General features: G+C 41.3%; 2 protein-coding genes and 1 long non-coding RNA gene across 3 annotated transcripts in view; 2 read left to right on the top strand and 1 right to left on the bottom strand.

Moving 5' to 3' along the window:
• LOC136394896 (uncharacterized) overlaps positions 1-24700 on the bottom strand; it is a 292059-nt gene that overhangs the window by 109286 nt on the left and 158073 nt on the right. The window lies entirely within an intron of this gene.
• Positions 1-24700, top strand: part of LOC136393880 (spermatogenesis-associated protein 31D1-like) — a 371407-nt gene that overhangs the window by 242627 nt on the left and 104080 nt on the right. The window contains exons 3-5 of the mRNA XM_066366509.1: positions 16993-17169; positions 17915-18034; positions 19930-19975. Of these exons, the coding sequence (XP_066222606.1) occupies positions 17032-17169; positions 17915-18034; positions 19930-19975 (304 nt within the window). The 5' untranslated portion in view covers positions 16993-17031. The remainder of the gene's footprint in view (positions 1-16992; positions 17170-17914; positions 18035-19929; positions 19976-24700) is intronic.
• Positions 21720-24428, top strand: LOC136393882 (spermatogenesis-associated protein 31D1-like). The gene is made up of 2 exons (XM_066366511.1): positions 21720-21917; positions 21981-24428. The coding sequence occupies exons 1-2, from the start codon at positions 21852-21854 to the stop codon at positions 24426-24428; spliced, it is 2514 nt and encodes an 837-aa protein (XP_066222608.1). The 5' UTR covers positions 21720-21851.

Here is a 24700-nt window from a genome sequence, read left to right as displayed (position 1 = left end):
GTGTGGGGCTTCTGCCTGGACAGCTACGCATGGTCCCTGGGTATTCCTGGGCTTCCTCACAGCACTGGGGTGGATCCCAAGAGCAAGAGCCTCAAGGACTGTGGCTAGATTTCTTTGTTTTTCCCTCTAGTGTTAGAAGTCACAGTCACTTTCACCTCATTTTACAAAGATGAGGTTAATACTCTGTAAAACCACCACAGTACAACTATAGCATTTAATGTTTTTGGTAGATAAGATTTTAATTTAACAACAAAACAAGAAAAAAGTAAAGAACTGCCAAGATATCTAAAAAAAAATAGATAATTTGGGATCTTTGGAAAACTAAAAGGTTTATAGAATGTGTCTGTGTATAAATTATAAATAAATTTATGTATAAACTCAGGCTGATTATTATTATCACAATACAGCCTCATGAAAGAATACATTTTAAACAGATTGTCCTTTTTTTGCTGTGCATTAAATGAAAAAGGATGAGTTAACCCAAGGCAAATACTTTTTTTTGCAAAATATGTCATTTCTGTAAATGGAAAAATATATGATTCTGGAACTTCTGGAAGACAGTGGAAAGAGAAGCATCAAGAAACCATTGTAAAGTTTTAATAAAATTGAACCAATTTTCTAAGTACTCACAGGGGGGAAAACAATAGAAAAACACCAAATTTTAATAAGAATATATACACTCACACACATATAATTCACTTATTTATGGATAAGGTTTATAATCAGTTATTTTTTGAGATCTTGTCCATCATTTTCATTTGGCTAAATTCCTTTGAGCATTTAGGCATTTAGAACGTGGCAAAGCATTCTATTTGGAATTTTAGTCCTGTGGACAGCTTTGTGAACTGATAAACATTTTACAGCCCAAATAAATGTAAAAAAAAAAAAATCTCACAACTGGCACATGGGCACAGTGGCCCTGCCTTAGCAGAACCTCACATGTGAGGATGCTACTAGGGCGTACAAGTTGTCAATGTGAAGACGGGGAGGGGTAATTCGCAGCCTGCCCACAGTGCGACATTCTGCAGAAACTGCAAGGCTCTGAGAAGAAATCCTCTCAACTGTTGTACAGAAGCAGGCACAGGCATCTCTCAACAGGGAACCTCAGGAAGAAGAGCTTCCAAGGCTACTGGAATCATCCCTCAGAAAGAATTTTTGGCTCAATGCTGTAAAGTTGTGTGGACCTGCTCAACTTTAGGAGGAGAAAGGCATCATTCTCTCCATCCTGATACAGGCCTTTTTGCTTGAGAGGCAGAGCCATAGTGACAGAAAAGGATTAGGATTCTGGAATAATCATTGAGTGTTGGAGCTAGATCAAAGAAGAATAAAGTAGCTGTCACAAGAAAACCCAAAGAGGTGTTTTCATCCCTGTTCTGCATATGGCACTTAATTGCCTCAATGATTGCTGCCAAGCGCCACAGGGCCTCTGGATGCCCTGGAAGCACCAAACAAAACATGCCCTCCCCAAAGGCTTAATGACAACAGCAAAAGAACTGTCATGACAATCAAATTTCTTCACTGGTATTACCACTAACTGTGCTGTCTGGGCAATGCAGAACTGGACAAAGCAAGGTATGGAGAGGAGCTCAAGAAGAACTCCTTCACAACCAACCTCTCTTTGGTTGTTCTGGGATTCACGAGAGAAACCTGAGGTTGGATAGGTGTGCTAACCGGAGCAGCTGCTGTAGATCTTAAACATGTGAGCCCAGAGCCATGTGTTGTTATCCTAGCTGCCAGTGCTGGAAGCAACAATCCAATATAACTTTAAACTTTGCCTGTGGATATAGTTCCAGAAATACAATTGCTGGGTCAAAGAAAGTTCCATTTTTAATTTTTTGGTTAAAAAATTACTGCTTTCCACAGTGCATGAACCAATCTGCATTCCCACCAACAGTGCACAAGGGATCCCTTTTCTCCACATTCTCATCAACTGTTGTTGTTTGTTGATTTATTGATGATAGACATTCTGACAGGTGTGATATGTTATCCCACTGTACTTTTAATTTGCATTTCTCTGATGGTTAGTGACATTGAGCATCTTTTTTTATGTCTATTGGCCATCTGTAGGTCCTCTTCCGGTCATTTGTCCATTTCTTAATTGGATTCTTTCTTTTCTTTTTTGTGATGTCGAGCTTTTTAAGATCCTTATAAATTTTGGATATTAAACCCTTATCAGATATATTAGTGAATAAGTAATCCCGTTCAGTGGGTTGTCTTTTCATTTCATTGATGTTTCCCTTTGTAAAGCCAGTAGCCAAGGCCACCATCACAGCCACCTGGCCCATGCAGGTTGGCATTAGACTTGGACAACGTTAATGAAACAACGTAGCCAAAAACTGGTGGGCCATTAGCTTTAATCCTAGCTTGCACCCGGCAGGCAACTATACACACACACTGGGCTCCAAAACCCACTCATTCAGTGCTCACAAAGCTACTGACTTATCCAAGTTTCCTAGAATCAAAGGTATCTACCTCACAAGCCTTATTCATCTCTGTTTCCCATCTCCTTCCCTCTGCACAGACTCTATAAAACTGGCTTCTTCTTCAGCACTCCGCCATCTTGGCTGCTTCTTCTCTCCTCCTCGTGGCCTTTCTCTTTTCTCCTCTCTAATGCTAATCTCAGGAACTGAGAGAGCGGAAGCTCCCGTTCTGCTCCACTTTATAGTGTAGAAACCAAAACCTTTAATCCAACATACAAATAATGAAGTCTCTGATACAAAGTCACTTATCTGAGGCATAATGGGATTCCTCATGAGAGTGTACCACCCCACATCTAAAAGGTGGGAAAGGCTTAGCCCAAAAGCAAGCCCCAGGCTACAAGGATCCTGCCTGCCCACAGCTTGCCCCCAACCCACATTAATATAAATATAATCATGCCCATCCCAGGCAAGAAGAGCAACCAAATACCATCACCTGGGCGATGGGCTTCCACGTGGGCAGCACCATCTTTAACAAAGTGAGCATAATGTATTTTATCAGCCCAACACCTTTGCTATGCAAAATCTTTTTAGTTTTTTTTTTTTATTATTTATTTAGTGAGAGGAATAGAGGCAGAGACAGACTCCTGCATGTGCCCTGACTGGAATCCACCCAGCAAGCACACTATGGGGTGATGCTCTGCCAGTCTGGAGCTCTTGCTCCATTGTAACCAGAGCCATTTTTTAGTGTCTGAGGTGGAGACCATGGAGCCATCCTCAGCACCCAGAGCCCACTCGCTCCAGTGGAGCCATGGCTGCAGGAGGGGAGGAAGATAGAGAGAGGGGGAGAGGGGGAGACATGGAGAAGCAAATGAACACTTCTCCTGCGTGCTCTGACTGGGAATCAAACCTGGGACATCCACACGCCAGGCTGATGCTCTACCACTGAGCTAAACGGCCAGAGCCACCTTTTTAGTTTTATATAGTCCCATTTGTTTACTTTCTTTTCCCATACCTGAGGCTATATATCAGAAAAAATAGTGCTGCTTCTGGGAATATATTCAAAGAACCTGAAATACTAAATTTGAGATAATAAAATGTGGGTCAAATAAGTTTGCAAATATGATGTCTATGTTTGCTCTCCTATAGTTTGCATTGGGTGTGGGGGACAGGCTGTAAGTAGGCAGGGTCCTTATAGCCTAAGGCTTAGTTTTAAGACTAAGCCTTTCCCACCCTCTTAATACTAAGATCTTCTCAATAATAAGCTTCTCCCCACACCCTTGACTGTTGCATGACGTGGGCTGGTGCACTCTTATGAGGAATCTCATTTATGCCTCAGATAAGTGGCTTTGTATCAGAGACTTCCTTAGTTGTATATTGGCTTAAAGCTTTAATTTTCTACACTATAAAATGAGGCAGATCGGGGGCTTTCTCTCTTGGTTCCTGCTATCACCATTGCAGAGGCCTCCCTGATCCCTAGCCCTCCATGGGAAAAGCAAGTTTTCTGCTTTTCCCTTGGGTTCTCTTGTGGCTTTCCTTTCTTGGTGAGACACCAATAAACAGAATGACCCACCATCCTCCAACTCCGCCATTTCTTTACCGTCTGCCTGAATTCAATGAGAACTTGCATGTGCATGGCCACAATGGCAGCCCCTGGCCATACATATATGTACCCTATGTTCATTATAATACTATTTAAAATAGCCTATATTTGGAAGCAGCCCAAGTTCCTAACAGTTGAGTAAATAAAAAAGCTGTAGTACATTTACATAATAGAATACACCCAGCATTAAAAAGGTAATCTTATCATTTGCAATGGCACCAATGGACCTGGAGAGTATTATGCTAACTCAAATAAGCCAGTCAGAGACAAACAAGTACCATATAATTTCACTTGTATGTGAAATCTAATGAACAAAATAAGTTAACAAAGTAGAGACAGACCATTGGGTACAGAGAACAGACTAACAGCTGTCAAAAGGGATAGGATGAGGAAATGGATGATAATAGTAAAGGGTTTAAACAAAGGAAAAAAATAAAAACAGAAAGACTCATGGACGCAGACAGCAGCATTGTGATTACCAGAGGGAAGGGGGGTGGGAGGGAAGTAGAAGTGGGTGAAAGGGGATAGATAGTGATGGAAGGAGACTTGACTTGACTTTGGGTGGTGAGTATACAATACAATATACAGATGATATATTGTAGAACAGAATACATGAAATGTATATAATGTTATTAACCTATGTCACCTCAATAAATTCAATAATTGCCTGTGATGATTGATTTAAGGTGAAGTCTATAATTTCTTAAAATTTTTGTATCAGATATTACCTTGGAGCATTTAAAATATAAAGAATATGGAAAATAGGAAATTATGTGAATATTGCTCTTTTCATTATTCAAGCATTTTTGTATGTATGGTCATGCATACTGCTCATGATTTTTGATAGTGTTTCAAGAAGAAATTATAGGTTATTTTTTAGCTTCCTGGTGGTCAATCTTCATCTTTGCCTCTTTACTTCCTTGTGTTTAATATTGGGAAAATGCCTCTTGGACTTTTAAGCAAAATGTGACCATTTATAAACTTGAAACATATTTTTTAAAAAAAATCTTAACCAAGTAGCCTTGTTTCACCGTTAAGAGCCTTAGAATTTAGTAACCACTGAAATAAGTTATTGGATTATTGAGGGTGTGGAACATTCTTTGTACAACATGAAGAACTTAATAAGTGCATACCTAGAAGCAGGCCCCAGAATGCCGGAGTCCTGCCCCGGGGGGAATCCAGGGGTCCCACAGGAAGAGACGGCGTTGGCGTGAATCGAGTGAGAGAGCCGGATTCTTTTTTTCTCTTTAATATTTACTGCCAGGCATCTCTGCCAAATGCTGGTCTAGCTTTATTTTTATACATATACACTAAGTTACAATCACATGGTATTCAGAATACATTGATAAATCGTTGTTTTTGTTTCACTATGGTTACATATTTCTAGGTAACAGTTCTTTCATTTCTATAAGCTACAAATCAGGTGGCAAGTCATTCAAAGTACATTTATACAATAACTTGAACAGGAATAACAATATTGGTACAAACTTCTAAAAGGTCAGTACTGATTAATAACTCTACCTTACCTAATATACTATTGTCTAGTCAAATTTTATTTATCTACTAATTATACACTAGTTAAGTTCTAATTTATTATTCTCAGAGTGTTCCACCACCTGCAGGTCAGGTATGCAAGAAGAAAGGAAAGCTTCTCTACTCTACTACATGAAAAGGCTAGGGAGGAAAAGTAATGAATTAAGTGAAAGTTGAAAGGTGCTTCTGTGTATAGTTACTGTTTCCTACCTATTCATAAGTCACAATCTATTTTTTCTAACATGATTAATAAGACGGAATTCTCCTACAAACTTTACCCTTTTCGAGGGATGTCATATCCAGCCTCTTATGTCTATGAGCCCAGGCAAAGGGGCTTACGGGCTTTTCTGTGGAACTCATACCCTCTGTCTCATTTCCAAAGAAATTACTATGAATCTACAGGGAAAGCATGGTGCTATTATCCCTGTGCCATGATAGCACATGCACCCAGAAAAGGGGGGATATAAGGCCAAATTAATTCAAAAGGTCAAAGGGGGAAGTATCGTTGTGCCTTTTCTCTGCTGTGACTTTGTCAACCAGCAGCCATTGATCTTCACTGCTGTGACCTTGTCAGCCAGCAGCCATCGATCTTCACTGCTGTGACCTTGTCAGCCAGCAGCCGTTGATCTTCTCTGCTGTGACCTTGTCAGCCAGCAGCCGTTGATCTTCTCTGCTGTGACCTTGTCAGCCAGCAGTTGTTGATCTTCTCTGCTGTGACCTTGTCAGCCAGCAGTTGTTGATCTTCTCTGCTGTGACCTTGTCAGCCAGCAGCCGTTGATCTTCTCTGCTGTGACCTTGTTAGCCAGCAGTTGTTGCTCTTCTCTGCTGTGACCTTGTCAGCCAGCAGTCATTGATCGGCTTCCGACATCTCCCCATTTTTTATTTTTTAAATAAACCTTTTGTATTTTCACCGCTGTTTCCGAGACCATTGTTTAAGAGTCGGACGATGACTGGAAGGACAAGAAGAGCGATAATTACCACAGCTAATATTATGCCTATATCAGTAGCCAAAGAGGTCAGGCTATGCATAGAAAACATACTTTTAATATTTTCAACAAATTGATCAGCTACTTCTGAGGCAGAACTAAAGAGCCTGAATGTCCTAAGTTTTGTATTTGCTGATGTAATTCCTTCAAATCTAGACTAATATCGCTATTATTCCATACACCTAATAAATGATTTTGTATATTATTCCATGCTATGATAGACTGATTGCATTCTAGAGGAGTCACACATATCCACTTGAATCCTGCATGGCATCTAAGAGTCATCCTAACCTTCATAGCTAACAGCTCATTACCTATGTGAATATAAGCCTCCTCTAAAGCATTCACTTTCATATCTAACTTTCTATCTATAGTCTCCTGTACTGCTAAGGCAGGAGATATATTATGAGATAAACTATCTACATGATTTGCAGTGTGAACCGATTGAGCTAAAGCGGTGGTGGAAGCAGCTACAGATCCTATAATAGCAATAAGAGCAGTAATTCCTAAAATCAATTCTGCAATAAATCGCTTTCCTCGATGGCAAGCAAGCGCTTCAGAAGCAGCCTGTAATGCATGCAATCCTGGGTCATCATACCAAGGCTGAGACAGACTAACAGATAACATCACATAAGGCGGCTGCTGCAAAATAAACATGGATTGAGCTTTGGTGTCATAAGATAGACAGTTTGTTAAAACACAGCAAGAGCAGGAAATGCTAAACATAGAATTATAAGTGATAACAAAGATTACTGTTCAGAGTAGCAATCAAGAGCTCATAAGAAGCCTGTACACAAGCCTGAAGAAAAATATTCTGAACAGGATAAGGGTGAGGCCTAACCATATATGCAGGTGCAGCAGCTGCAATTAGCTGCGAAAGCTTTGTTTGATACCTGGTGGTTGATTCATCCTGATAGGTCAGTTGTGCAGGTATCCATCCATTAGACTGCCAACATGTGATGTTTTTATTTAAAGTATTATATCTATCTGTCCAATAGTAAACATCTTTCATTTCCTGTACTAATTTTCTATAATCATGTTTAAAATAAGGACTAGACCAATCTTGTACAGTAAAATTAACAGCACATGCAGTATAATTCATATAATTGGAATATGCACATTCTTGCCATGGGGGGAAACCAAGTCTATTCTGCACAGACCACCAGTAAGGCTCTTGAGTTGCCTTTTTTGGAGAATAAAGTTTACATGGGTGAAATCCCTTAGGAGGCAACATAACAGGATTATATTCATGGGGGTTAGGGCCTCCAGGCATTAAAATTGTGAGAGACCATAAGTCTCTTGTAATGTGTCCAGGTTTATTACTTTTAGGAGAGTTAGTCAAAATAGTCTTAAGTGTAATAGGAAAACACCCAGAAATTTTGCAAGTATTATTAAACATAAAACATACAGGTACATTATCCGTTTTTCCATGGAATGAGAAATTTGAATTAGTTTTATGCATAATAAAAGAACTACATGATCCTCCCCAAAACTTAGTATGATTATTAAATACAGGTATATCATCTCCTCCCCAAGTAACAGACTTAACCAGTGGTGAGCTTGGAATATAAGCCCAATAAGATTTGTTTTATCCAATAGCCTCAACATTAAGTACCTGAATTGAAAGTACAGCTAGCATAGCAATAAACATATTAGGAGGGTTATGATGTATATTTTGTTGATGACAAATTAAATCACCTCTTTCAGACAATGCCCTCAACTGGTCCCAGGTTGGTGGGTTGACAGTTCGAGTAGAGCGAGCCATCCATTGACCATGATAGGGAGGTCATCCCGCTTCCTGTAGTGACAATTGCTGCATCACTCGAGTAACAGGATCATATGGAGAGTTTCTTGATGGCCTTTGCTGGGAAGTCACTGGTGACGTGGGTGGCACAGGAGTCTCCTCCGGGCTGGACGTACAAGGAGGATGGAGATGAGGAGAGGGCAGCGGCAGCAGCGGAGGCCTCTGGTGAGACATGGTGAATCAGCTGGTCTGGGATCCAGAGAGGCAAGTCAGCGTCCTGTGGAAATACACAAGCACACCCTCTCCCCTGGGTTAGAATTACATCTGGTCCCTTCCATTGACCTGTTAATAAGTCCTTCCACTCTGCCATTGGTTAAGGCTTATCCAGATCTGGATTCCAGTGTCTCAGTGCTAGAGAAAAGAAGTCTATCACCTACAAAGGAGCCCCCATAAAAATGACATCTGACTTCTCAACAGAAACAACATTTGAGGACAGAAAAAAATGGCAAGACATATTCAAAGTAATGCAGAACAAGAGACTACAAACAAGACTACTTTACCCAGCAAGGCTATCATTTAAAACTGAAGAAAAAATAAAAAGCTTCCTAGAAAAAAAAACTCAGGGAATTCATTACAACCAAAGCAATGCTGTAGGAAATGTTAAGGGGCCTGTTGTAAACAGATCAAAGGGGGAAAAGAATATAGCAAAAGATGAATACAGCTTTAAAGAATAAAATGGCAATAAACAACTACATATCAATAATAACCCTAAGTGTAAATGGATTAAATGGTCCAATCAAAAGACATAGGGTAGCTGCATGGATAAGAAAACAGGACTCGTACATATGTGGCCTACAAGAGACACACCTTAAAATAAAAGATGCACTCAGACTGAAGGTAAAAGGATGGAAGAAAATATTTCATGCAAATGGAAATGAAAAAAAAAGCTGGGGTAGCAATACTTAGACAAAATAGACTTTAAAAGAAAGACTATAGTATGAGATAAAGAAGGTCACTACATAATGATAAAGGGAGCAATCCTACAGAAAAATATAACCATCATAAATATCTACGCATCTAACATAGGAGCACCTAAATATATAAAGCAAACTTTAATGGATATAAAGGGCAAGATCAACAGCAATACTATAATAGTAGGGGATTTCAATACCCCACTAACATCACTAGATAGATCCTCAAGAAAAAAATTAACAAATAAACAGCAGACTTAAAGAACACACTAGATCAACTTGATTTAATAGATATCTTTAGAATCTTTCACCCTAAGGCAGGAGAATACACATTCTTTTCAAGTACTCATGGTACATTCTCTAAGGTAGACCACACGTTAGTACACAAAAGCAGTCTCAACAAATTTTAAGAAAATTAAAATTATATCAAGCATTTTCTCTGATCATAATGGCATGAAACTCGAAATCAACCACAACAGAAAAACTGAAAAATACTCAAACATATAAAAACTAAATAGCATGTTATTAAAGAACAAATGAGTTATCAATAAAAATAAAAATAAAAATAAAAAAATTCCTAGAAACAAATGATAATGAGCAAACAATAACTCAAAATTTATGGGACACAGCAAAAGCAGTCCTGAGAAGGAAGTTCATAACAGTACAGGCACTCCTCAAGAAGCTTGAAAATGCTCAAATAAACAACCTAACCCTTCATCTAAAAGTACTAGAAAAAGAACAGCAAGTAAGGTCCAGAGGTAGCAGAAGGAAGGAAATAATAAAGATAAGAGCAGAAATAAATGACATAGAAGCTAAAGAAACAATATGGAGGATCAATGAAACCAAGAGCTGGTTCTTTGAAAAGGTAAACAAGATTGATGAACCTTTAACAAGACTTACCAAGAAAAGAAGAGAGAGGACTCAAATAAATAAAATTAGAAATGAGAGTGGAGAAATAACAACTGACACAACAGAAATACAAAATATTGTAAGAAAATACTATGAAGAACTGTGTGCCAAAAAATTAAACAACCTAGGTGAAATGGACAAATTTCTTGAAACATATAATCTTCCAAAAATCAATCTGGAAGGATCAGAAAACCTAAACAGACCGATTACAACAAAAGAGATCGAAACAGTTATCAAAAAGCTCCCAAAAAACAAAACTCCTGGGCCCGATGGCTTCACTGATGAATTCTACCAAACAATCAAAGAAGAACTAACTCCTATCCTTCTCAAGCTATTTCAGAAAATTCAGGAGGAAGGAAGACTTCCAAGTTCCTTTTATGAGGCAAGCATAATTTTGATTCCAAAACCAGGCAAAGACAATGCAAAGAAAGAAAATTATAGGCCAATATCCCTGATGAATTTAGATGCTAAAATCCTCAACAAAATATTAGCAAACCGGATCCAGCAAGACATGAAAACAATCATATATCATGATCAAGTGGGATTTATTCTGGGGAGGCAAGAATGGTACAACATTCGTAAATCAATTAATGTGATTCACCACATAAACAAAAGGAAGGAGAAAAACCACATGATAATTTCAGTAGATGCAGAAAAAGCATTTGATAAAATCCAGTACCCATTTTGATCAAAACTCTTAGCAAAGTGGGAATACAGGGAACATACCTCAACATGATAAAGGCCATCTATGACAACCCACAGCCAACATTATAATTAATGGACAAAAATTAAAAGCAATTCCCCTATATTCAGGAACAAGGGCGGGGTGCCCCCTTTCGTTATTCTTATTCAATATAGTACTGGAAGTCCTAGCTATAGCAATCAGACAAGAAGAAGAAATAAAAGGCATCCAAATTGGAAAAGAAGAAGTAAAACTATCATTGTTTGCAGATGATATGATACTGCATATAGAAAACCCTAAAGTCTCAGTCAAACAACTACTGGATTTGATAAATGAATTCAGCAAGGTGGCAGGATATAAAATTAATACTCAGAAATCAGAGGCAGTATTATACATAAACAATGAACTGCCAGAAAGAGAAATTAAGGAAACAATCCCCTTCACTATTGCACCAAAAAAAATAAAGTACCTAGGAGTAAATTTAACCAAGGAGGTTAAAGACTTGTACTCAGAAAATTACAAAACATTGATAAAAGAAATCAAGGAAGACACAAACTGTGCTTATGGTCAGGAAGAATAAACATAATTAAAATGTCTATATTACCCAAAGCAATTTATAAATTCAATGCAATACCAATTAAAATACCAATGACAACCTCAAAGATATAGAACACATATTCCAAAAATTTATATGGAACCAAAAAAGAACACAAATAGCCTAAGCAATCTTGAAAAAGAGGAATAAAGTGGGAGGTATCACACTTCCCGACATCAAGTTATACTATAAGGGCATTGTACTCAAAAGAGCTTGGTACTAGCATAAGAACAGGCATATAGATCAATGGAACAGAACAGAGAACCCAGAAATAAACCCACATCTTTATGGACAATTGATATTTGACAAAGGAGGTAAGAGCATACAGTGGAGTAAAGACAGTCTCTTTACCAAATGATGTTTTGAAAACTGGGCAGCTACCTGCAAAAAAATGAAACTAGACCACCAACTTACACCATGCACAAAAATAAACTCAAAATGTATAAAGGACTTAAATGTAAATCGTGAAACCATAAGTATCCTAGAAGAAAACTTAGGCAGTAAGCTCATCGACATCTATTGCAGCAATATCTTTGCTGAATTATCTCCACAGGCAAATAAAATAAAAGACAGGATAAACAAATGGGACTATATCAAATTAAAAAGCTTTTGCACAGCTAAAGACAATATGAACAGAATAAGAAGACAAAACCACACAATGGGAGAACATATTCGACAATACATCTGATAAGAGGTTAATAACCAAAATTCATAAAGAACTTGTAAAACTCAACACCAAGAAGACAAACAATCCAATCAAAAAATGGGCACAAGAAATGAATCGACACTTCTCTAAAGAGGACATACAGATGGTCAACACACAAATGAAAAAATGTTCACCATCACTAATCATTAGAGAAATGCAAACTAAAACCACAATGAGATAACACCTCACACCAGTCTGAATGACGCTCACTGACAAAACAACACAGGATAGGTGCTGGGGAGGATGTGGAGAAAGGGGAACCCTTCTGCACTGCTGGTGGGAATGCAGACTGGTGCAGCCACTGTGGAAAACAGTATGGAAATTCCTAAAAAAATTAGAAATAGAATTTTCCTTTGACCCAGACATTCCACTTATAGGAATATATCCCAAGGACACCATATCACTTGCTGAAAAAAAGAAATGCACCCATGTTTATGGCAGTATTGTTCACAATAGCGAAGATCTGGAAACAGCCCAAGTGTCCGTCAGTGGACGAGTGGATTAAAAAGCTGTGGTACATACAGTGTGTCCATAAAATCATGGTGCACTTTTGACTAGTCACAGGAAAGCAACAAAAGAGATAGAAATGTAAAATCTGCACCAAATAGAAGGAAAACCCTCCCCGTTTCTGTTGGATGATGTGGCAGCATGTGCGCACGCGCAGATGATGACATAACACCGTGTATACAACGGAGCAGACCACGGCCATGCCAGTCGAGATGTGGATGGTGCAGAGGAAAGTTCAGTGTGTTCTGTGGCTCATTAAATTTGAATCCATGACCAAAGTGCAACGTGAACATCAGTGTGTTTATAACCAGTCGCCACCACATAGGAATAACATTGCTTGGTGGGATAAGCAATTGAAGGAAACAGGCAGTTTGGTGGAGAAACCCCATTCTGGTAGGCCATCAGTCAGTGACAAGTCTGTAGAGGCTTTATGGGATAGCTACCAAAGGAGCCCTGAAATATCTCTGCCTGAGCCCACATCCAACTGCACTGAATAGGTATGAAACTGGGAGATATTTCCTTTTATTTGGTGCAGATTTCACATCTCTATTGTCTTTTGTTGCTTTCCTGTGACTGGTCAAAAGTGCACCATGATTTTACAGACACACTGTAGTGTTAAAACTTTAAGCAAGGGAGGCCCTGGCCGGTTGGCTCAGTGGTAGAGCGTTGGCCTGGCGTGCGGGAGACCCGGGTTCGATTCCCGGCCAGGGCACATAGGAGAAGCGCCCATTTGCTTCTCCACCCCCCAACCTTTCCTTCCTCTCTGTCTCTCTCTTCCCCTCCCGCAGCCAAGGCTCCATTGGAGCAAAGATGGCCTGGGCGCTGGGGATGGCTCCTTGGCCTCTGCCCCAGGCGCTAGAGTGGCTCTGGTTGCGGCAGAGTGACATCCCGGAGGGGCAGAGCATCGCCCCCTGGTGGGCAGAGCCTCGCCCCTGGTAGGCATGCTGGGTGGATCCCGGCCGGGCGCATGCGGGAGTCTGTCTGTCTGTCTCTCCCCGTTTCCAGCTTCAGAAAAAAAGAAAAAAAAAAAAAACTTTAAGCAAGGGAAAATAAATAGAAATACAAGCTTGACCAGGCAGTGAGACAGTGGATAGAGCATCAGCCTGGGACACAGAGGACCCAGGTTTGAAACCCTGAGGTCGCCGGTTTGAGCATGGGCTCATGGACATTAGCCAAGGGTCGCTGGCTTGAGCAATGGGTAACTGGCTTGTCTGGAGCTTCCTGGTTGAGGCACATTAAGAAAACAATCAATGAACAACTAAGGTGCAGCAACAAAGAATTGATGCTTCTCATCTCTCCATCTCTCTCCCTTCCTGTCTATCCATGTCTGTGTCTGTCTCTCTCGCAGAAATAAAGGAAGGAAGAAACGAAGGGAGGGAGGGAGGGAGGAAGGAAGTTAAAATACAAGTGAAAACAGTAAAATTTTAAAATAATAATAGTTCATGCTAAGTCATATAGGTAAAATATATAGAATATCAGTATTTTTGAATAAAGGATTAATATCCAATTATTTCCTTTCAGAGAATATACCTTCTTTGAATATATTCATGCATCAATTACAAAATTGATTATATAAGATACATAAAATATAAAAATTATCAACAAATACTTTATCTATATTCTCATATCAGTATAAAAAAATCTTGGTTCTCATATCACAACATATATATACAGCTTTATATGTATTTGAAGTAATATATAAAATAATATATAAAATATTTCATCTATGTATAAATAAACTAAAAAGTGAAAAAAAAATTGTTTCAAAGCACTGAATAGCCTCCTCAGTAAGCTCTAGGAGATAATGCAGGAAGATTATTTAGAAAATAATCAAAAGAAATATAACATTGCAAACCAATGCTATTGTTGACCATAGTTAGAAACAAATTTATATCTTCAAATACTTTTACTATAAAAGTGAAAAAGGAAATCACTTTATTCTCCAACTCAGACAAAAAGACAAAGGTTTTAAAAAATGACAGAAGGTCACCTGAGTAAATATGAAAAAAGAAGTAATAAAGGACAAATATATATATGACAAGTGGAATTTGTAAGATAACCCAGAAACCAGAGAGAACACCAACACAAGAAATGAAGGTCTAGAAAATCTACTATAAAAGAAAGAAAAACATCAGGTGTATTAATAAAAAAAATCTGACTATAAAATGAGAAGAAATTAAGAGTATAAAGGAAAATTTAAAAATTATAAGCAATAAAATTATATAAACACATTCTGAAATCTTAAGAAGTCCTGGAATACAGAAAAGTCCTTCTCCATTTTACAGAAAACAGCGTAAACTATGCTTAAATGTCCTGGGAATAAATTCTAATATAAAAATCTTTCAAAAAAGAGATGGAATAACCCCATATAGTATGACTTCATAAGGAAAATAAAACAAAATTGACATTCTACAAAATCTAGGGTATATATCACTTTATATAAGGAAATATTTATAAAGTGAGAAATAATTTATAGTTTAATAAGAAAAACAACTAATTATACTTAAGTAAATGCAAAAACCCATTTACAAGATTCAAGATTCATTTCTAATAACATACTACTAAAAACCTAGGATAAAGGGTATTTTATCAACATTAAAAATATTTATTCAAAACAAGTAATTAACATTATAGAATGCTAAGGTTATTCCTAATATAATAAGAAATAGATGTGTTCTCAGACTCTTGCCAGTTAGCTGAGTCAGTGAGAGCGTGTCCTGAAACACAATGTTATCTGTTCGATCCCCAGTGAGGGAACTTATAGGAAGGGACCAATAAATGTACAACTAAGTGGAATGACAAGTGATTGCTTTCACCCTCCCTTTTTCTCTGTGTCTCTCTTTTCCTCTCTCAGTTTCTCTAAAATCAATCAATAAAAAAAGAAAAAAGATAAATAGATGTGTTCTTTATATATAATTTAGATAATATTGCTTTCATGATCTTATTAACAAGGCAGAAGGCAAAATTAAAATGCATAAATTATTGAAATAAAAATGATATGTAAACATAATTCATTACATCTCTATAGAATTTAAAGGAATTAACTACAATCTATTAAAATTAAGTTAGAAATTCAGCAAGTTACAGACAAAGCAAGTCTTCCTATATTTTAAGAAACTTCAATGTACAGAGTGTGATGAAAGTACAATTATAGATATTTGTATTTAAAAATAATATTAGAGAATAAACTCTGTTTCACATACAACTGTAAGCATAGTTTTGCCCCACCCTGTTTGGTTAGGCGTTCATTTAACAAATATTTAGTGAGTGCCTGTCATCTGCCAAGCACTGCTCTAAGAAACTGAGAATAAACAGTAAACAAGCCAGACTCCCTTCCCTTCTAGAAACTGTAATCCAGTGGAACAGTCAGACTAAATACAGTATAATTTCAGGTAGCAACAATGCTCTAAAGAAAAATAATACATGAAAGAGGAATAAAGAATGTTGGTAGAGAGTGTACTAATTTAGACACACTAGTTTTCTACTGCTGCATAACAAATCACTACAAATTAGTGGCTTAAAGCAACACAAATATATTATCCATGAGCAGGAATCAAGGCCTACAGTTCACTGGGTTCTCTGTTTAAGTCTTACAAGGTTGTACTCAAAAAGTCAGCCAGGGTTGGGTCGAATCTGAGGTTGGGGGTCCTCTTCCAAACTCACGTGTTTGTTGGCGGAGTTCAGTACCCACAGCTGTAGAAACCGTGGAGGCAGAAGAACAATGTCTATAACTGCTTCTTCTTCTTCTAAGAGCTACTCTGATGAGGTCAGGCCCACCCAGGGTAACCTCCACTCAGATTCAAAGATTAGTAATCCAGTCATGGGATTTAGGTCCCATTGAATCACAGGGTCCACCTGCACAACGACAGTACACCAGGGGGTGGAGATCATGGGGCCACCTTAGAATTTTACCTACTACAGAGAGAATGGCCAGGGGAGGACTTTCCATGTTGATTACTTTTGATCAAAGACTGGAAAAAAATGAGAGATTGAGCTCTATAAAGGTGACTAATAAAAGCAAAGTACATATGGGTTGGCTTTTTTGACACTACATTTCTAGTGGCCGGTACTATGATAGATACTGAACAAATGCTTTATAACTATGCTGAAAATAAGCACTTTGAGCATTCGTATTTAACCAATGAGAAAACTGAGATTCCAAGAGGTTAACGAACACCCTCCAGTTCACACAGTCTAGATGTGGTAAGCCAAAGTGAAGAACGGAGCCGCAGAGCAGATTCACAGGAATACAACCTGTGCTGTCACACTTAGGAGCACTCGGTGTTCGGTTTAAAGCTTCATTGTCACCATTCTGAGATTCTTAATAGTTTTATCTTAGAACTCAGGTTTGTAAGTGAAATCAAGAAGACAACGGAGCATGCGCATGAGCAGAGGTGAGGTGCACCATGTGAGTACCTGCAGTTCCTTAGCAAGCCCTGCACATACAGCATTTGGGAAGCCCATGACACAGAATTTCAGCGAACCAATGATGGAGAGAGTGCAGTATGAGTACAAGGTAAGCAGGCTATATCTACGACTAAGTAATCAGGGGTGCTGACACCCTTTCCATTTCAGCCAGATGCCTTTTGGGGATCCCGAAAACAGGTGTGCCCATGTGGCTCATCCCAGAGATAGTGATCAGGAGGGGAGTGAGAGTCCTGAGGATTGTTCCTAGGAAACTGAAAATGTATAGGACTCCTAAACTAATGACTTACCTCCGATGAGCCTCCTCAAGTAGCAGCACATTATTCTAGTGGAGCTTTTGAAAACGCCCCCTTTTGGAGACAATATAACCACATGCAGCCGGAAATTTGAGACCAGACTTCTGTGTGGTGATGTACCTCAGCTGGGAAGATGTCATGGGGTTCTATGGGGAACACATAGAACTGTAGCAAACACACCTCGACCGCCTCAATGGCTGCCTGCAATGTCCCTGGGAATGCTTTATTATGAACTAGGGGTTAGATATGTAAAATATGTGAGATGTATTCTTGGGAGGGGTGATACTTTAAACTTTTTTTAAAAAGTTTTTTTGACCAATCCCACAATGCTCCTCTGTCCTCCACAACTGCTCTCATTTCTCTCATGCCCCCGCAATGTTCCTCTCTGCTCCTCAGCTCCTCTTCCCTGCCCCCTACCACCACAGCTTGGTGACTCTCCACTGCTTTCCCCTAAAAATACCCCTCTGGCCTTAGAGGTCTCCTTTCGCTCCCCAACTTTAAAAAAAGGGTTTTTTTTAAGACTATTTATTTATTTTAGAGGGGGTGGAGGAGGAGCAGGAAGCATCAACTCCCATATGTGCCTTGACCAGGGAAGCCCAGGGTTTCAAACCAGCGACCTCAATGTTCCGGTTCCATGCTTTATCCATTGCAGCACCACAGGTCAGGCTATTTTAAACTTTTATTGTTCATTTATAACTTACTGAGAAAATTAAAATTTGATATTTAACATTCACGAATACTATAGATCTTAAAGAATATTAAGTTCTGTATGCGGTTTGTGTAACTTGGATTTGAGGACATAAATGGTCCTGAGTTAAATGTTTGGGTACAAACAAAATTTCTAGGCAGGATTTCAGACTTGCAAGGTAGTGGATGTGGTGAGACAGACATTAAGGTCTTCAAACACTAATGGGGAACCCAGGTAATATCTGGTTATGAAAGAAGCAAAGAAGCCCTGGCTGGTTGGCTCAGTGATAGAGCATCAGCCTAGTGTGTGGATGTACCTGGTTTGATTCCCAGTCAGGGCACACAAGAGAGGTGACCATCTGCCTTTCCACCCCTCCCCTTTCTCCTACTCTCTCTCTCTCTTCCCCTTCCGCAGCCAATGGATCTATTGGTTTGATGGCAGGGGCCCCAGGCACTGAGGATGGCTCTGTGGAGCCTCCACCTCAAGTGCTAAAAATAGATTGGTTGTGAGCACAGCCCTAGATGGGCAGAGCATCGGCCCCAGACAGGGGTTGCTGGGTGGATCCCAGTCGAGGTGCATGCAGGAGTCTATCTCCTCTTCTCTCACTTGAAAAAGAAGTAAACAAAAATAACAAGCAGAGCATTCATTAAGGTAAATATGTGATATGTTAAAAGGTTGATTGGAAAGTAGGAAAGCAGAGTAGAACAGAAGGACCTAGAGGCCCAAGAGGGGTGGAGGGACTCCGCTGAGCTGACAGGAGGGGGGGAGGGGGGACTGTGGACACACCCTCATGAAGGTGTGCCTGCCCCAGAAACCTTTTGTGACTCCTCACTGTTTTGTGAGGCGGGCTGGCTATAAATCAGGAGCCTGCCCTCTCAGAGCTCAGTTGCCTAGAGCAGCTTTGCCGTTCAGAAAATGGGAGTCATCCAGTTCCTGAATAGCCTACTGCAGCTTTATTTGAACTTCTTCTCGAAATCTTTACTTAGTACCCACAACCTAATTTACATCTGTATGTTGTGCTTGTTTCTTATTTTCTTATTTTTCCTCGTGGGATTTCCACCAGCTCCAGCCCACTGGAACACTGAACATACACAAAAAGTAAGGAACCCTGAACCAGCCCCACCAGAGATGTTTTGTTGTTGCCTCCATTTCCATTCCCACAATTCTACGTGAGATAGGTTGAGTAGAAAAGACAGCAAAGACAGGACATCTGAGGAGAGAACAGAACATCACTCTTGTAAGGGAGAAGACCAGGCAGAGCTAGGGGTTCAAGGAGGACTCAGGTTACTATATGAAGTTCTCAGACCATCTTGGTGTGGTGGCAGGTTTCTGACCAAAATTCCGAACACAGTGATTCCCTAGGTCTGGATCGAGGTATTTAGAGACTTTGGAATCTCGGCAGGACCTCAGAGTTAAGGAGCACTTCATCCTGAGTCATGGTCCCCTGTCAGGCATCGCTAGACCGAGGCTTTGTTTGGGGCTGATCAGGAGAGCAGTGCTGAGCTTCAGAGAGCCACAGAGCAGAGGACACGGCCTGAGATCCATCCAGGTTCCAGGGTCCTCTCTGGGGGAACGGAGATGTGACCATGGCCTCACATTATATGCCCTCATTGAGCAGAGGACCTCTGGAAATATCAAGTATGGGCCTCATAGGCAAAATCCTTAAATTTTTTTTAACAAGAAAAAAAATCAAACACATTTTATACCATTGAAAATTGTTATAAGGAAGGAACACAAAGTTCTATTAATTAAAATGGGTTTGATTGGCTCAGAGAGACTAAATTATTCTTGGATAATAGATGAGTTTTCTAGGGAGAGAGGTGAGAGAATGAGTGCCCGCTTCTCAGTCTTTTCTTTTTGTTCTCAGCATCGGAGCAGAGCCAAGCGGAGAAGAAAAGGTGGGACCCGGGAAGGTAAGGTTCTGCCTATTCCCCATGCGCTCCCCGAGGGTGACCCTTTTTCTCTCCTCTCCCTGAGGTACCTGGTCCATGGTTTCTGTGATGTCAGTTGCTAGACACAGTCCTCAGAACACAGAGCCCTCAGAGGGGAGAACCATGGAAAGAAGTCAGACCCTGAGACACTTCTCAGACTCTGCTCTTGCTGGCCCTGGGGATGCAGCAGTGAGGGGCCTGAGCATGGCTGTTGCCCAAGAGATACCAAGAGTCAGCACTTCTGTTTTCTAACTTTGTCAAAGTACTTTAGTTTCAGGATGATCAAATCCCTCTTTGTTGTAACCATGGACCTCTCTGTTTCACAGAGTGGTTTTGAGCATCAAATGAGATAATGTATATAAAAGTACTTTATAAATAAAGCAACACACACACATGGGGACCTTATAATGTCATCACTAACCATTTGACCTCATCTACTAATCCTTGGGGCTTTCAGAACATATTATCCTAATGGTCCCCTATAAAGGGACTCCTGTATAACCCCTATGCATCTACTTTCATTGAATATAGCCCATTCTCCTCGTTCCCCCAATTGGAGATATTACTACTGGGAAGAAGAGGAGAAAAGGGAGCTGATTTCAATTATAAAAAGGTGACTATTTTTTCCCCCTTTTTCCCAACCTGCTTTAGCATGTTCTATGAAATTCCAGGCCTTCATGCAGCATTCCATAGGCATGGGAGGGGGTTGCCACAGGAACAAGAATATGAGTGAATGCCTTGGGGTGAGTGCTCCTGATGCATTGTGATGTCATGGATGTGTAGCATGTGAAGGGGCAGCAGGCTTCAGGTGGTCCCACCCCCACCAGGCCAGTAGGTCCTCCTTCCCTTGTTCTGGTCCTGGCTGCAGCTCTGTACCTCCTGTCTCCTCAGCCCCCTGGGTCAGCACCATGATACCATCCGCCTCCGTCAGCTTCTATGCCCAGATCTCTCCTGTGAGGTTTGTAATAACACAACTGATTACATCAACCAGTTATTATCGTCAGAGGCCCTGGAAGATTCTACTCCCTCAGTGTCCCCTTTGGCTTCCCCAGGCCCTATGACTGAGCCATCATCTACTCAGTCCCCTGCTTTCTCAGCAGTCCCTCTAGCAGACATAACACCACCTCCTCTGCCCAAGCCTTTCCCATCACCTCCCTCTGTTCCCACCCCTAACCCAGTGACCACCTTGGGTAATTTTCAGTCACCCTCACCACCGGAGCACACTCTGCCTCCAGAGACTTTTCCTCTCTCAGAGTGCAAACTCCCTGTGCACCATTCTCCAGTCCACACGAAAGATTCATTCTATTCGAACCTGGAACAATGTAATTTTCATCAAGAGTCTCCTGCCCGACATTCTACACAGACCTCTTTTGGGGGAGACCCGGAAGCCAAACTCATAGATGATTCTGGACATCTTTTATTTCTAAGCCCTGATGAGCAGGACTCAGTACAGCACCCCAAGTACCCCAAGACTGGGGAAGATGATTTAAAGCAAGAATCAGTTCAGTTATTCTGGGGTCTTCCATCACCGCACAGCGAGTCTTTTACATCACCTGTACGGTCTTCAGATGACTACTCCTCAGTCTTTGCTTTCAATAGCCCTGCCAATGCCTCCACAGGCCGAGAATCCCCAATACTTCCTTATGTCTTACCTCCATTCTTGCCTGAGGCCCAACCTCAACCTTTGCCTCAAACCATGCCTCAATCTCGGTCCCTACCTCTCACTCAGATCCAACCCCAGGCCCCCCTTCAATCCCCACTCCCAGTCCTACCATCTGGGCCCATACCTCAGATTAGGGCCTGTGGAGTAGGCTTCAGTGCCCTCCAGAATAAATCAGAACTTCTCACCTCATCTAAAATGCATCACCTAGAACAGAATATACTGAAGAAACAACGGGAATCTGTGTGGGGTCTACCCTCTGTGGTTCAGAATTCTCAGGACTTCTGTCCTTCAGCTCCCACCGTTCCTCACTGCCGGCCCTCTAAGGCCGATGTTTCAATTTCCATTAATCCTATACAATTTTATCTCAGCAGTCAAATTCAAAAGACACTTGAGCATCACATTAGAAAGAGGCTCATCCAACACCGGTGGGGCCTGCCCCTCAGGATCCTCGAGATTCTGTCCCTGATGAGGCCTCTGAGGAATTCCTTGGCCGTATCTGAGTCAAAGAGCTGTTATGGCCACTCACAGATCTCCATGTATAAAAGCCCAAGTAGAAACAATCTAAATGTTGGATTGAGCCAACCGGGAAGCTTCTACAAAAGGGGCTCAGAAATGTTTCACCTAGAAGAGAACAAGGGGACAGATGAGAGAGACAGCCAAGAGAATGATGCAAAAGATCATCTGTCCAGTCACTCACACAGCTCTCCAGATAAGGATGTGGGGTATGACTCCCACACAAACCTAGACATTAGCAGAGAACATTCTGTGGTGTCAGGGCCGACAGCAAGTCAGAGAAAACTGGCAAATGGCATGAAAGTACACTTGAACAAGAAGTTTAAGGAGATTAGTAAGGGTCAGCTCCCTGGGACTGTGTATAGATCAATGCACACTATGAAGCAAACACCTTCTGTAAAATCCCAGACCGGAATAAAACAAACAAGTTTGCCACCATCAATGGACCTGAACTGCTACCTGAATGTGTCCCAAAAGCTTTCTTTCCTTGAGTCCACTACTGAGCAGATGTTGCAGTCCCATATTAACAGGTTTCATACAAGGAAGTTGTGGGGACACCCAGCCAAAGTCCTTGAATCAGTAAAGCTCTTTAATACTTCATCCCATTCCTCGATCAATTCTAACTCTTCCTCCTCAACCAGCCTGATTTCTAAGATAAAGTCCCAACCTGGGGGCTTTATACCCCTTAGAGGAGGCTCTGAAAGCCTTCATGAAGAGAAAGAATATTCAGCCACCATCTTGAATCTTCCTGTCTCTGCCGCCACCTCATTTGTGGGCAAGGAAGAACAGGGGACCCTGACACAGTCACCCTCTGACATCACTCACAGGCCTGCAGAGGAGGGTCAGACAATACCGGATGCCACACAAACTGTCACAAACAACATCACTGGCAAAGCCAGTCAGAGACATTCCACAATAGACAGCATTCACCCCCCACTGCTGCCTGCAAGGCAAGTCAGGGCCAGAACTGTGAACACCAGCGTTGGAGCAGAACTGCAACAACGGAAGAAGAGATCAGAACCTGGCTCCGTACCCAGTGTGTCCAGGGCTGTGGAGCTTGGTGCCCCTCTATCCAAACTTGATGTCTTGAAAATCACAGAGTCGGGAATCTCTCAGATGATAACTGCAAAGACCGCTGAAAAGCCCCCAGCAAGAGCACCAGCTATCCAGAATCCTGTAACATCAGACAGCATGGAGCAACTGATGGCTGAGTTACAGTCTAAACAGGAGAAGAGAAGCCATAGACAGGCCCAAGGCCAGCCCACTGACATGTCCCATAACCCAGAGAGCTCGACTGACAAAGCCTCCCTGACTCACGCTCAAGGTGTGTCTAGTGCAGACACAGGAGTGTCCCAGATGCTGCATGTCCACCTGGAGGAGAGAAGAATTAGAAAGGAGCAGCAGCTGCAGCCTCGGGTCCCTGAGGATGACTTAAACTTGTGCCAGGATAAGAATTTGCTACAAGCTACAAAAAAAGTGAGCCCCATAGACTCCCAGTCAGAGAAGTCCAGTGGAGGAGACACAGGGTTCAAAGCATCTGAACTCAAAAGAAAGACATTTCTTACCCAGGACACTGCGTTAGGGGAGATGCTGGGGGGCAAGTTCCCCCAGAACCTGTCACAGAAGGACCAGTCTTCCGACAGCCTCTTCACAAAGAGAATGAAGAGATTTTTTGAAAGGCTTATTCCTCGGTTACCCCGGGTAATTTCCCAGGGAAATGGCAGCCCCGTACCAGTGCAGAGCAGGGGCCCAGTTAAAAGGAGAGCTGCCTTTACTGGGGTATCAGACATTGGAAAGTCACTGCAGGGGAAAGCAGGGCGTCCGGATGCACTCGGCTCCAGCGACCCTCGCAAGCCACCTCCCTCCACAGCGAAGTTTGGGAAAGCAGAACAGAAAGCTGCAGTGCGGGCCTGCCCACAGCCTGTCCAGGGGCTTCCTCCCAACTCCAGAGCCGTCTCCTCTAAAGCAACAATTACCAAGTCCTGCAGCCACGCAGCCCTCTTTGCTGGCCAGAGCTCTACAACTACTAGATATACCAGAAATGAGGACAGACATGCCCAGATAGTTGTAAAATTAAAGGACCAACAATTACGTCAGAAGCAACCCCAATCTGTGCCCTACAGAGGAACTGTGCCCCATCCCAGCCCCACCTGCAGGCCTCTAGGGGCCCAGGGGCCTCCTGCTGTTCTCAGAACTGCTAAGGGCTCTGTGCTTAGAGCTCAGAATTTCCAGGGGAAAAATATTCCCACCCCAAAGTAATCCCTAATAAATATTCCACCCATTATCGCGATGTCTTTCTGTGTACTGTGAAGGGGGCATGGGTTTGGGGTATCTTGTGCTTTGGGAAAGCAAGGAGTTATTGCAGCTCCTACTGATTGCTTCCTTTGGTTTCCAAAAGTGACCAAGGTGACTGGTGCCTGGGAGCTCTTGGTTTGAAATAGATGTCATGTGCCCTCCACCTAAGCCCACTGCCTCCCAGATGGGGTTTGAGGAGATGGGCTCTGTCTCTCTTCTCCAGCTTAGCCTTAATG

Source organism: Saccopteryx leptura, chromosome 2 (genome assembly GCF_036850995.1).
Source record: "Saccopteryx leptura isolate mSacLep1 chromosome 2, mSacLep1_pri_phased_curated, whole genome shotgun sequence".
NCBI classification, from domain to species: Eukaryota; Metazoa; Chordata; class Mammalia; order Chiroptera; family Emballonuridae; genus Saccopteryx; species Saccopteryx leptura.
The sequence above is the reverse complement of the archived record's forward strand: the minus strand, read 5'-3'. Positions and strand labels throughout refer to the sequence as shown.

Excerpts from the sequence above, each read along its gene's own strand:
- LOC136393882 (XM_066366511.1), top strand. The coding sequence starts at position 21,852 with ATGCATCACCTAGAACAGAATATACTGAAGAAACAACGGGAATCTGTG. Across the intron at positions 21,918-21,980 it reads TGTGGGGTCTACCCTCTGTG|GCCGATGTTTCAATTTCCAT; the intron begins GTTCAGAATTCT and ends CGGCCCTCTAAG.